The sequence below is a fragment of the Hydra vulgaris genome, chromosome 12, assembly GCF_038396675.1.
Source record: "Hydra vulgaris chromosome 12, alternate assembly HydraT2T_AEP".
NCBI classification, from domain to species: Eukaryota; Metazoa; Cnidaria; class Hydrozoa; order Anthoathecata; family Hydridae; genus Hydra; species Hydra vulgaris.
In genome coordinates this window covers 81,080,469-81,095,299 of record NC_088931.1, presented here as the reverse complement: position 1 = coordinate 81,095,299, position 14,831 = coordinate 81,080,469, and the positions used below count along the sequence as shown (strand labels likewise).

Genomic DNA, 14,831 nt, shown 5'->3' with positions numbered 1-14,831 from the left:
GCTTATCAGCGATTGATTTCTCCGCTTCCTTTGTCATTACACTTTCAACTTCTCTTTTGGAGATCAAATCACCCACTCCATTGAACCATGTGTCTTCTTTTTGTGTTTTGTTTTGACACATTATTCCTAATTATAAAAAAATATTGCATGCAAAATTTCAGCTAAAAATGTTGAGCGGTTGACACGATACTGCAATTTTATTATTGACCTGGTTTCCCAAAATAACCCGGTTTTCATGACATTCTGAAAAAACATTTTTCTTAAAAAAATAAGAAACAAAAATGACAAAAATATGAAAATGAATATATATAGTGTTTTTTTGATGCTGAATTTAATAAATGTATCTAAAATGCTGAAATGTTAGAGGAACATGCCTAAAAGTTAATAAAACAACTAGTTTCTATAAACCAACTTTGGAGCCCAATATCTCCAAGATGTATAAATTGATGAAAGCTACAAGTACCTGGTAGAGTTGTTACACCAATATACCTTTCTTTTTGCTTTTCACGATGTAATTGTAAATCCAATCCCTTTATGTAAATGAAATTAACAACCTTGATTTTCTCAATACAAAATTCATACATAGCTTCTGTTGTGAGATTTGATTTGGTTTCTGTTGTGAAATTTGATTTGGTTTCAGTATGGTCGTTTTAAACTTTCTTGCATTGTTAACATTTTTACAGTACCATTAATCTCATTGCATGGTGACTTTCCATGGGATGTGGAAAAAAGTTCCATTCAACTTTAAAGGCAAATTCGCTCTCTAGTTAGCATAGATTGTAAAAGCTTTTGCAATTTTTGTACTGTCCTGCGCAACCATCAGTGAATAAATATAATTTAGACAGATTGAAAAATTTTGTTTTTAATATTGGTATGATTAGTTGGAATATTTTGTATACATAAGTTACATCATGTATCATGTCGTCTGATATAAAACAGTAAGAAGTATGTTTCAGTACACTGTTATCATCTTTATAGTATATCACTAATGGACATAAAGAACATTGTTGGGTGTTCCAATAATAGTTTTTTACTTCATCTTGGACTACAAAAGCATAATTTTCAGCAAAGTTGCCATTAATGATAATGTTTGATTGATCCATAATTTGTTTTAATTGGTACTGTGATTGAAAGTAATAAAAAAATGAGCTTCTAGCTTTTCAAAGCAAGGTACTAATAGTTTAACAAATGTTGGAACATCTGCTATTAAACTCAATAGTGTTGCACAATCAGTAGTTTGCCATTGCTTGTAGTGTCTCAAAATCATCTTCGTATTCTCCAAAAATCTCATACAAATATTTGGTAAGGGTTTTTTTACCAGGACAATTATTACACTGTGCAAGAATTCATTCTTTGTTTTCTACTGAGCAAACAGTTTTCAAAAGTAAGTCTTTATACTTTAGTCCAATATTTAAGGCATCTACTAGCAATATGGCATTTTGGTGATAAGAACAAACACAACAGAAGGTGTACCACTTGTACCTGGCAAAATGCACCAGTCTGGTCTAAGTGAAGCAAATTTTGAGTAACTTATTTTTAATTCTGGATTGTTTTATTTGTATAATACATATTGTTCCTTTAAATTACACAAAAGCAGTTTTTTTTGTTTATGGATGTTCTTTTGAATGCTAACATAATCTTTTTTTTTCCAGGCATAGTTCTACATAAATCACTTGAGTCATGAAACAATTTAACAGAATCTTCTATTTCTTTGTGTAAGACTTGACCTTTATACAATGGAAAGATAGCTTATTTTTAATTATTTTTTATTAAAAATTTGTCTAGCCATCTTTGCTTGGTTTTCTGTAACTCCAAAGTTATTTTGTACTTCTAATATGGACCAACTTGGGGGTGCCAGTGTTTGAAGTTGAACAATAGTCCTTTTGTCAGTACATAGAATTTTTTCTTTTATCAAGCTCAAAATTTCATCAAAGTTTTCAGCCTTCTTTTTCATGTTATATTTTATAACACAGTTTTGAGGGAACATAGACTTGACTTTCAGTTTTTCTAGTAACATTACTTACCATTTCGTTGATGTGCACAACTTTTCGCTTTCCTTCTGAGAGTATATATTTTGATGACTTTAAATGAGATTTTAGAGATATATTAAAATTTTTGAGTTCTTTATTGATCTCCTGTCTTTTTGATTTGAATGATAATATTAGAAAATCCTCATCTTGTTAACCCTGACTTTGCTTCTCTTTTTTAAGATCTTCTTTTCTGACAATCTTTTGCTTACAAGGTTTGCAAAGTTTATTCCCAGGACCAATATTCAAACTACTTCTCATCATGACTTGTGACTCATTTATCGTAACTACTCTAAGATTTTCTAAAAGTAATTTTAAAAATAGTAAAATTGAATTGTATAAAGCTTATCTGCACAATTGTTTAAAACATTGTTTATGTTTTGGAAAATACAAATTAAAAAAGTATATATATTAAAATATTAAAATTCTACATCTACTTACTACATCTATGCTTTCTGCCATATAGGATACATTTTCAAATATTTTGTAGTATGTCTTTCACATAATATTGTTTAGTTTGATAATTTAATGTTACAGCATAATGATATAGTTATTTTTTCTTTATTGCTTTAAGTTTCAATCACATCTTGTTGGCCTTTGCATGCCTCTGATGTCATTAAGCCAATAGAACACATCTTAAGATAAATTACTTAGTATGAATGTGTTTCCTAAAAAAAAGAGAATTCTTCTTTCCTACTTAATTTTCAGTAAAAAAAAAAGTTTTTAATATAGAAATAATTCAAACCTTTTCAGAATTTTTCTGTTGTATAATTTTTTGCACTGATAAATATTTTTAATTTATATATTTATATATATACAATCTATGTATATCAAATTATTAATTTGTTTAAATTTAAATAAAATTTTACCAATAAATGTTGTTCTATAACTGAAATTTTTATAAACTAGTTTTTATAAACTTTTACAAACTATAGTTGTCAAAATTTCAAAAACAAATGCACTTCAATATCACACTTAGTCAGTTTTTATATAAAAACAAAACAGGATGTTTTTTTCAGTTGTTAAAATCAAATAAACAAGTTATCATATAATTAAGACTTCCTTAAATATAACAAAATTGTTTTGTTTTTTTCTTCTAAGGAGTCTATAAACTAAATTTAATATTTTAAATAATTTATTGAAAATTTGATATATATTTGAAATTAAAGTTCCATATGTTTCAGTTGTTTTTCCTGTTAGATTTTTTGTGCCTAGTAAGATTATAAGCAACTGAAAATATTAACAGCAAAAAAAAAATATTTAATGGGAGTGTTTTGAGATATTGGGCTCCAAAAGTTGACTTATAGAAACTAGTTGTTTTATTAACTCTTAAGCATGTTCCTTTAACATTTCAGCATTTTAGGTACATTTATTGAATTCAGCATCAAAAAAACATTATATATATTCATTTTCATATTTTTGTCATTTTTGTTTCTTATATTTTTAAGAAAAATTGTTATGAAAATCGGGTAATTTTGGGAACCAGGTCAATATTAAAATTGCAGTATCTTGTCAACCGCTCAACATTTTTAGCTGAAATTTTATGTCTTAACTTTCCTTTAAAATATTTAACAGCCAAAAAAGTTTTTAAAAAATTTAAAGACCCATGGTTTAAAATTTCCTAAATTTTGGGTGATTTGATGCGGAATTACCCCTGAATAATCTTTAGTGATGTACCAATTGCACATTTGTGGCCCATGCCTAGACTGATGCCGATGGGTAGGAAAAGGCAATAGCAATGCCGATACCATTAGAATAAGTAATTATTAAAATTTTTAAAATATAGAACCATACAATTTTAAATCATATAAACTTTTTCATGGAATCAGTACTGGTAAACAAATACTTGGACCCAAATTAGAGCCAAACCTTTATTTTAAAAGATATTAGTAAAGCTCAGTTAAAATAATATACATTTTTTTTTTTTTAACTATAAAAAGAAAACTTTCAAAAAATAAATGCAATTTTAGAGAAACAATTTTTATTTCAATTTTAAAAATAAAATGCTATTAATATAAGCAGTTTTCTTAGAATTTTAAACTCTTTATAAGAACGAATAAATAAAAACTTTATAACATGAAATATATTTTCTCAAAATAAAATAAGAGACTTCAAAATCGATACCAAGAAAATAATAACTCTAAAAACTTCTAAAAAAAGCCCCAATAACAGTTGTAACAATGTTTAGTATTCAAAATTGTGTATAAATATTGTAATGTAAAAACTCACGCATTTCTTCTGTTTCCAGAGCCAACCTATTTTGTTGTGGAGAATAAATTTGTCATTCACAACTTAAAAATCGTTCACTTTCAACAGAGATTGAGGGCATGACAAAATAAAACAAAATAAAATAAAATTATTCTAAAAACATGATAATAAAAGTATAAGTACATTGAGCTGTTAAATTAAAGCTTATAAACATTATCTTAAGAAAAAACAAGTTTGCCTGTAAACAAAATCAATATAAACAATTTCTCAAAAAAATTATAATTAATGCATTAAGTTTAGTTTGTTTATTTATTTATTATCACAATGCAGAATAAAAGTATTAAAATTCCATTGGTTAGTAAAAAATTCCATTGGTTAGTAAAATTCCATTGGTTAGTAAAAAAAAAGTTCCAGTTTCCATTGGTTAGTAAAAAAAGTTCCAGTTTCCATTGGTTAGTAAAAAAGTTCCAGTTTCCATTGGTTAGTAAAAAAAGGCAGATGTCGATACTGATTGTGCAAAAATGGCAAATTAAGTTGATTCTAATACCAATGCTGATTAACTGGTACATCACTACTAATCTTTTATCGAAACCATTAATAAAAGAATAATTAAAAAGTGATGGTTGTTTGTGGATGTCAAATAATGGAACCACTTCTTGGTGATACATTCCAGTTGTTATTATTGAAATATTACATTAAATGCAACAAATCACTAAACAAAAATTTTTATTGAACTTTGCTGTGCTTGAGAAAGCTAATTATAACACTATTGCTAAGCTTTTTGATGAGAATTTTTTACAAAGACACTATTTTGCTGATGCTGCACCACATATGGTAAAAATAGCTTGAGCAAAAAAATATTTTATCTTAAAATAGTAAACTTAACCTATCTTGCTCATGAAACACAGTATGTAAGCTAATACAAAGCATATATCCAAATGCTGATCAACTAGTATCGAATGTAAAAAAGGTATATTTTAAAAAGCATTGTCAAGATCAAGAGTTATATATTTACAACCTTGCCTTGATTTGCCATCACAAAATATAGTAACAAAATAAGGAACTTATTTTGTTACTATATTTTGTGATGGTAAACTCACAGCTTTGAAATACTAAGTCAAATATTTACATGGTATTTGACTTAATGAACAAAAATATTTGTTGTAAAATAAAATAATGCAAATAACTGTTCATTAAAGTTAAGGCATTATAAAACAAAACTTTTTACATATTTTGATAATTTAGATTTTGTGTATTTTAACTGCTTAAATCTTAAACAGTTTTAGATACAATTAGAGTAACCTTCAATCCTAATCCTAGAAACCATATAACAAATCTGTACTTATAATAAATTGCAAAATAAACTTTTGTTTTATAACTCCATTTTCTTGCTAAATTTAAGTCCTAAGGTTGGTAGTAATGTTTCCCAAACTCTTTGGTAGTTCTCAGAGAAGCTGATTCCAATAACAGCTGTAAAAAATCCCTGTATGCATAAGACAAGTTTTAGATGTATACAATATGTATTAATACATGGACTGTGTCCCTGTTGGTGCTTTTAGTGGGCATTGTCAAGGCCACATAAGGAACCCTAAGTTACAACTTTGGGTTAACTAGCAGGACTGAGACAACTGCATAGCTCAGTGCTTAGGATGTCATGCCTTAAGTACTTAAAAATATTTAACATAAAAAATGATCATCACCATTTAAAAAAATATCTTTCACAAATATTTGTGGTCTTCAAAGTAACTTTCTATTTTATAATTTTTACCTATTGCAAAATTCACCTGACTTGCTTGCTTCTGAGACTAATTTGAATTCAGCTGGTTTTTCTTCAAATCTTAGTATTGATGGCTACTAAGCCATTGTCTAAACATACTTTTTTTTTCTGAATACATTGGCTCATTTTGGGATTATGGGATACATATATATAATCACGGTTCTAAAAAAATTAGCTGATTTGGACTGAAGGTAATTTTGGGAAGTCACTTCAAAGTTTTCAACTATTTGTCTGTTTTCCTAAAAAATTATTACCCCTTTTTTTTTTTTCAATATTTTTTTTTATTGGAAAGTGTTCACAGAGAGTTCTGATTTTGTTTTAAATTCGGTTAGTTTAATAGAAGCTAGAATTTTTATCTCACGCCTTTGTGCCCTGTGTATGGTTTATCTAATTTTTAACATTTATTACTGGCAATACAAAAACTTTTTATTTTTCTCATATTGGAAGAAACAACAAACTGTATTTTAAAGAAATGTTTGTCATTTTCTATATTTTTTGTAACATTAAAGGTGATAAAATTACTTTGGAGAAAATATGCAATGGTCGTGTTTCTGTTGGTTTCTATTCTGTTCTGGTTTTTAACCAGCATGTAATTATGCCTCTTCACCGTTCCATAAACATTTTTTAAGGCTTCAGAGGAAAGTTCCACCGATTGTGAGTTGTTTGGCAGATCAGTGAGAGAATTTTTTCTAGCAGTTTGAATAGTTTGTTGTAACTTACATAAGGTAATAAAAAATGAAGTAGGATGCTCAAAATTTAATAAAGCCACATCAACATCAAGCAACATTAACATCAACAAACTCCAAACTTCAACTTTGAAGTACAAGGATATATCTTTGATTTTTTGTTTGAAATCCTGATTGATTTTCTTGAATAGCATAATTTGAAAAATTTGATCAAGAGCACAGGCTCTTAAAACTTTCTCATCGTCTTGCAGCATAGCATCAAGAGTTTTTTTTTGAAAAAAGCAGCCTGAAGGAGTAACCCTGGAGATTTTTGAATTACTAATGGTTATTCATACATGAAAATTTCAAATATTTGTTTACCAGTAGGACCTTCATAGTTTTTAGGATCATTAATTTTTCTATTTCCGATATAAAAGAGGTAACTCACTCATGGTGAAGTAAGCAAACCACTATATGAATGCTACGTTTAAAAAATTTTTCTTATCGGATAACTAAACCATTGTTAACACCAGTAATGGAACTTGTATTATCTAGACCAATCACTTCTAACCATTCAATAGTATCATATTCAGTAAAAACATTTAGTGTTGTTGAAGCCATACTGTTTTCTGTACCGTTCTCTACTTAAACATGTGTCATATTTTTTCCAGAAATAGGGAAAAACAACTACTTCTTTAACAAGTAAAATTGATGTGATGTTTATCTTGAGTTGTTCTATACAATACCCATTACTCATCAAATAGACTAACAAAATTTTGTCATTCTTGCCATCCACACAAATTAATTTTAGCTGTGAAACCTATGGCCAATGCTTAGTTTCAATTGAAATAGCCATTTGCTTTTTAACAAAACACTTTTTATTCTGTTATTATCTGAGATTTGTTATTCTTAACGACTCCATTGTCAATTAAAGTAGCTGTTGCTATTGCAGCTGTAGCAGCATCATTAATCTTAAAACTTATTGCAGCTTTGGCTAAGTTAGTAATTATCATCATCATCTTTGTTTCCGTGCTTGCACGGGTTGGACTTTTCTCATAATGTCATTTCTCTAACATACACAGTCTTGAACATCATTCCTTAAATGTAGCTTTTTCAAATCATCTGAAACACATTCTTTCTAAGTTTTTCTGCTTCTACCTTTAGCTTTTTCTTCTGAAACTTCCAACTCTCTACATGCTGATAACCAGTCATCTGCATCTTTATGCTTTACATCCCCAAACCACCTAAATCTTCCTTGACGTACCCAATCAGATATACTCACAACGCCTAATATTTTATTATCTAAAATTTTATTTATTTTAATTTTACGCCTAATCGTAAATCATCACTGCTTTTATTGTCTTTTAAACAACGGATATCCATCGAATCATTATCTTTTCTGTTCTTTCCAAAAACTAGACATCATCAACCTTCATTGTCCATGTTTCATTGCCATGCATCATAACACTCTGAACGTATGTGCTGTAAAACTTTCTTTTAATCATTAATGAAGCACCTCTTGCTGTTAAAAGTGGAGATAATTCTTGGAACTTGGCCCAAGCAGACCTTACTCTTGCCTAGATGCTTCTTCTGCTCCAGCAGCTGATCCAATTGTATCTCCAAGATAACAAAATTTACAAAAATACACTATCTTTTCTCCACTTTTTATTTCAATCTTTTTTTTTAATTTCTTCTCTATACACTCCAAAAGTACACTTTCTACTCTCAAAACCAACAATCTTTAGAGAACATCTCTTATGAAACCATTGCATGTAAACTCTCTTGAGAACAAACTTTTTATTAATGCAAGAAATCAATGTAAAAAAGTCTCAAGCTAAGTTTCGTTATTATCAACTTGTTAAATCTTGTATCTTATCTCAGAAGAGACTTTTGGAAAATCTTCAACAGTGTCATTAACAAAAGTTGAACATTCCATTTTCAGCTAAACAGGTTAACCCATTGTTAGACATTCAAATCACTTTGGCTTCGATTGCTTAAGTCATATCTCAATTAAACTCTTCCACAGCTTGTGGTCCAGACAACATTCCTGTCAGAACCCCCTACAATTCTCTCTAATCTATTTAATAAGTGCTTGACTGAGTCTTGTTTTTCTGCCTGCTGAGAAATGGCATGTGTGATTCCAATTTTTACAAACTCTAAAGAACATTCTGACCCCTCTAACTATCATCCAATTAATCTTCTTTCTGTTATTTGCAAGGTCTTTGAGTTTGTAATCAACAATTTTCTAAAATCTCATTTAGTGTCTAATAACTCTCTGACGATCAATATACAGTAACTTCTGGGGTACCTTAAGATTCTGTCCTTTTTCTTATTTACATTAATAATTTTTCTGACAATCAAAACCTCTGGTGATAAAAAATTTGGCAAAAAATTTATTTAATAAAGTTTTAATTATTTTTAAAAAATCTTGTAAAAATTATCTTTATTAACTTTTATAAACTACCACAACAAAATAAATTACTGCAAAACAAGTTTATTTTATTAATTAAGAAAAACAAATTATTTTTTTAATGTATATATTGTAGAATGTCAATGTTGAAAAAAATTTTGTTTTAATTTTTATTTTTTTAATTATAAGTAATTAAATTTACTATTAAATCTTTTATTATCATTTAACATAAATTAATTTCTTTCTTCTCTCAACATTTGTATAAATAAATTAAAAAATGTGCAGTTTTGCAAATAAACAGGTTTTTACTTTTAAAAAGTTATTAATAAAGAAAAAAAATTAATTGTCGCAAAGAAAAAAACTCAAGTTAATTACTTTACCAGTGCTTTTTTTGTGTGACAAACAAAAATTTAAGTTTCCAAGTATCATTTATTAAAAGATATATACCGTTGTGCTTTCACTTGCCTTGAAACAAAAAAGCTAAATGTATGCTTTATAAATATTTTTGATGCAGATTATAAGTTATAACATATTAACAAGGAGTTTAATTTTTTATAAAAAATAGAAAAGGAGAAAGAAAAACTGACGGAAAAAAACAACTAGTTTTTTTAAATTTCATTAACTTTTTTAATCAAAATTCTTTCTTAATTATAAGGAAATTTCTGTTTTTACTTTTTTGATATTGCATAATCTGTTATTTATGTAAAGCTGATGTAACTATTATAAAATATTATTTTTCTAAACTATCACTTTTCGCAAAATAAAACTTATAAATATAAAAAAAGATATTGCAAGAGCTATATTGCTTCAAGCGTAAGTTCAAGCAAAAAAAAGGTAATAATAGAGTTACATCCATAAAAGAAATTTTCTTTTTGATTATGAAAAAATAAACTCTTTGTAAGATGTCGTTTAAAGTTTGTAATAATATTTTTTCATTTTTTTGATAAAATCAATTATTACATCAAAATAAACAGACAAACAAAATTTAAAATATCAAAAGTGGCGCTAATATAAAATAAAAATTAACGTGTACTATTTTTTAGCTTATAATTTTTTATTTTGTTTTTTATTTATTCTTTTAAATTGGGTAATTATTTTTGTTATAGTTTGCGCTAGGTAATAAAATTTATTTTATGATTTCTTTTTTTAAGCGCTTATAACATTTTTTTTTTTCTTTTACTGAAAAAATTTACTTTTTGATGGAAAAATTTGGTTAGTAAAAATAAAATTTTTTTAAGTTATTACATTCGTAAATAGCGCGAATATCAAATGTAATTGTCATACAAACTTTTTATGTAATCGTCATTCAAACTTCATATGTGGTTTTTATAACATTATTTACTTAATTTCTTACTGCTTTAATGATTTCTCTAGACTTGTTTAAATATAAAAAAATGATTCAAAATTGCTTACATAAATTACTGCTTACGTTAAATGGCTTAGCACATATGTAAATGGCACATCAGTTTACGTTTTATAACTAGGCCTGCATATGTTCATAATGTTTTTATAGCAGCTGACATCTTGCCTTCCACTGCCTATAATTTTTTATAACATTTTTTACCATATCTGTAAGAAAAGCCCAATAAATGATCTGCCTATAATTTTTTATAACACTTTTTACCATATCTAAATAAATGATCATATCTGAATAAATGAATATTCAGTAAAAAAGTAATAAAATACTTTGCTTAGTATGATTGTTATGAAACACACATGCACACACAAGTAATTCACTTGGCACTATTTACTGAAAACAGTAGAGGTTTTGACCCTCCCCTTTTTAGGGGTGGGGACACAAGTTATGTCTAGCCTCCAGTGTCATTTTAGCTTGCTACAGTGCTGAATGTCAATATGCTAAGCAAATAACATGGTAAAACAATTTTTTGAAAATTTTGAAAGCAAATTATCATATTTGCTACTGTAGTTACAATTAAATAAACTCAACAAAATAAAAAAGTATTTTACACAGATGGTTATCTAAAAATTTTATAATCTACTTTGCAATATTTTACCATAAAGTTGGCCATAATAAAATTACATAATAATTATGTAAATAAAAGTAAATAAAATTTTACTTAATACTCATAAAATAACTTTGAAATAACATAAATTTTTTTTTTTCAAATTTCCCTAGTCAAAGATTTCTGGGAAATTTTCATCACTACTCTAAACCCAATTATATTTTAAATTACATTTTAAGAAAATTTAACAGAGTTGCTTGTGAGAACCATTAAAAAATTTTAAGAGTAGGAATAAATCTTTTTTTTTTTGAAGGAAGAGGTTTTTTAATGCACCCTAATACACATGTTATAACTTTGTTGAAAAATGCACATATCTCTTTGTCAGAAACAGGCAAGTTATTACTTTAACATTTTTATAATTAAAAAAGAAACTTTAAAATTAATTTAAAAAAATGAAATTAAGATATGAATTTTTTGTTTTCCTTTTTTTTTTCCATTTTTAAAATGGCTCATTTTAATAAACTGCCCAAGGTTTCAAAATGGTTAAAGTTTAGTTACTTAGTAACCACCCATACATACTTACTAAACCCATACATACTTAGTAAACACCCATAAGTTCTGCTATTCTGTAATATCTGTTGCAAATCAATATTATATAAGTTAATTATTTCATTCTTTTAAGTTTTCAGAGGTTGATTGAAGTAAAACTTTTTTTAGCATATCTGAAATCAAGTTACTTAAAGAACAAGCAATGAAAGAGAGACACAAAAAGGCTACTGCACAAGCTGCATCTCAAGCCTTTAAGGTTTTTTCTTCTTTTTCTAGTCTTTATCTTTTTTTATTTTAATATTTAAATAATATGTTTTAAAACCTTAATAACTGGTAATATTAAAACAAGTTCTAAGACTAACACATGTTTAAAATATATATTTTTGAAAAGTAGTAACATGTTGTTTACTAGCATTTCATTGTCTGGTCATGTTATCTATAATTTGACTGTAAAAAATGTTTAATAATTGTTTTTTTAATTCAAGAGGTTTGATGGGATGTTCAATATTGAACCAAGGCGTGTAAGTAGTTTTTATTTTAAGTTTTGTTTCATTGTTTTTTTACTTATATTTATTCAACTTAGATCAACTATAATTAACTTTTTATAATAGTTTTTGCAATAAAATTTTTTTTTTTTGTTATTTGTATATAGGAAGCTTTTTGTTTTCTATGATTTTGATATTTTGTTTTATACATGTTTTTTAGCCACAAGATGAATCATTTCTGTCCACGACTATTAAGGTAAATATTTCTGTCCACGACTACTAAGGTAAATATTAATACTAATTATTATTAATTCAATTATTATTGTTGTTGTTAAGATTTAAGTTTGATTTAAAGCTTTTCCGAAAAAATGTTTATTTTTAAATCACTTAAACAAAACTGTGTTTGTATAGAAAAAAATAATTGCAAAGCGCTGTACAATTTTTTATAGTTTCGTATTTATTTAAAATTTTTATAAAAATTTCTGATTCTTTATTAGAGATTCTTTCTAATAAAAACTATTTATTTTAACAAAAGAATATTTAGCATTCTCTTACAACTGTTTTGAAGTTAATTGACTGGAAACTGCAATATCTTTATGTCCTAATAATAAAAAAAAGGAAAAAAACAAACAAAGTATAACTAAAAAATGTTGTTCTCCGCGCAGCAGCTTTGTTCATCAAGGTTTGTGTTTTGAAGTTATAGAGTTGAGAGAGGGTTGCAATCACAAAAATAGTAACCTTCTCAACTGTAGTGGCCTTGGTGAATTAACATTTAAAAAAATTGATGTGGTTTGAAAAATTTAAGACTTGATTTTACAAGTTTTACTGATTTCTCACTTTAAAGCATGTATTTAGGTCTTTAAAATAGATCCGGGTTAAAAAATGTGCAAAGAAGCTTGAGATTTTAACCAGTTTATTAAAGGTTTTTCAATTATATCAAATAATTATCAAATAATAAAAAAATCTTAAATTTATCTATTTTACTACTGCAACTTTAAAATGACTTTTTTTGTCACAAAAAGATCAAAACCTTGCAGAACTATATTAAAGTTGATTGCTTTTTTAAAACCTGCAACCTGCAGAAAAAGTATGTAATGAACAATTTTTTATACTTTTTGATAGCGTGTTAAATATATATATATATATAAATATATATATATATATATATATATATATATATATATATATATATATATATATACATATATACACACACACACATATATTTTTGGTAATTTATCTCCTCAAGGCTGAGAAGGAAATTAAATAGCCTCCTCCACTAAAGACAAGGAGGCTACTTAATTGCGGTTGTAACCATCTTTCAACTCTTTAACTCCGAAACACAAAACCTTAGCGAACTAAGTCGCTGCGCGGAGAAACAAGTGGAGTGCAGTACTACCAGGGATGTGGTGGGGATCAAACTCGGAACCACTTGCTTATGAAGCAAGCCCTCTACCACTAAACCACTACTGCATTATATATATATATATATATATATATATATATATATAAACACTTATATGTTGTCTGAAAGTTTTCTTCCATATTTTGTTGACAAAAAGTAAAAGTTAAAATACAAGACCGGATTTTTTATTTTTATTAATTGATAGACTGCCTGCCCCAACCAAACCCTCAGTCGATGTAGCAGCACTCCCTTGCAAGTCAGGCTAAAAGATAGTAGATGTAGCAGCACTCCGTTGCGTGTCAGGCTATTTGTCAGTCAATATAGCAGCACTCCCTTGCGAGTCAGGCTATTTGTCAGTCGATGTAGCAGCACAATCTAGCAAGTTAGGCGATAAGATAGTTGATGTAGCAGCACTCCGTAAATGATTTACAGTAAAAAAAATTAAAATAAAAACATTTTATTAAAAAAAACAAAAATAAAAACATTTTATTAAAAAGAATAAAAATAAAAACATTGTTTATATTGTTAAAAACATTCAGAATGTTTTAAAAAACATTCTGGTCAATTAAATTTGCGTTTTTGCAGCTTTTTTAAAAAACGATTAATTTGTAATTAAATTAATGGTTTTTACTTTCTGACAACACGCAAATGTTGGACGAAAGTCAAAAGTAATTAAAAGTGACGTATGTGTTGGCGTAAGAATCACTTTTTTCCTTCCGCTCTTCCCAAAGACAACAAACTATAGACATATATATATATATATATATATATATATATATATATATATATATATATATATATATATATATATATGTATATATATATATATATATATATATATATATATATATTGTTTTTTTAAAACATCTTTACTTCCAACAAGGCACTAATTAAAGTTGGAAGTTACTGAAAGAGAAAAGATGAAGATTGTAGAGCAAGATAACGATTGACGGACAACTTAAAGGATTGCAAATTATATGAATCAGGAAAACAAGATGAAGGAAGCGAATTCCAAAGAGCTGATGTTCGAGGTAAAAAACTAGACAAATAAGCGTTTTTAGAGCACTTAGGAACAGTCACAGAAAAAGGATGAGACTTAATTGAATGACGAGTAACACGAGAATGAATTTTAGTAGATAGCACAAGAGACGCTAGCTCTTTAGAGTAGTGCTCATTATAGTATTTGTAGAAAAGAGAAAGAGAAGCAACATTACGACGATGTGTAAACATAGTTGGATCTGCAAGAGCAGATCCAACTATGTTTACACCTTGTCTAAAAGAAAAAGGGCATCATTAGAAGATCCGCCCCAGATATAGCAACAGTATTCCATACAAGGCCGG

At 27.3% G+C, this 14,831-nt stretch overlaps 1 protein-coding gene across 2 annotated transcripts in view; it reads left to right on the top strand.

The window, feature by feature from the left end:
• The window catches only part of LOC100210786 (putative uncharacterized protein DDB_G0282133), a 58,977-nt gene that overhangs the window by 9,884 nt on the left and 34,262 nt on the right, over positions 1 to 14,831 (top strand). For both annotated transcript variants that reach the window (XM_065814631.1, XM_065814632.1), the window contains exons 2-4: positions 11,769 to 11,856; positions 12,086 to 12,121; positions 12,306 to 12,341. In XM_065814631.1, coding sequence (XP_065670703.1) covers positions 11,769 to 11,856; positions 12,086 to 12,121; positions 12,306 to 12,341 — 160 coding nt within the window. The remainder of the gene's footprint in view (positions 1 to 11,768; positions 11,857 to 12,085; positions 12,122 to 12,305; positions 12,342 to 14,831) is intronic.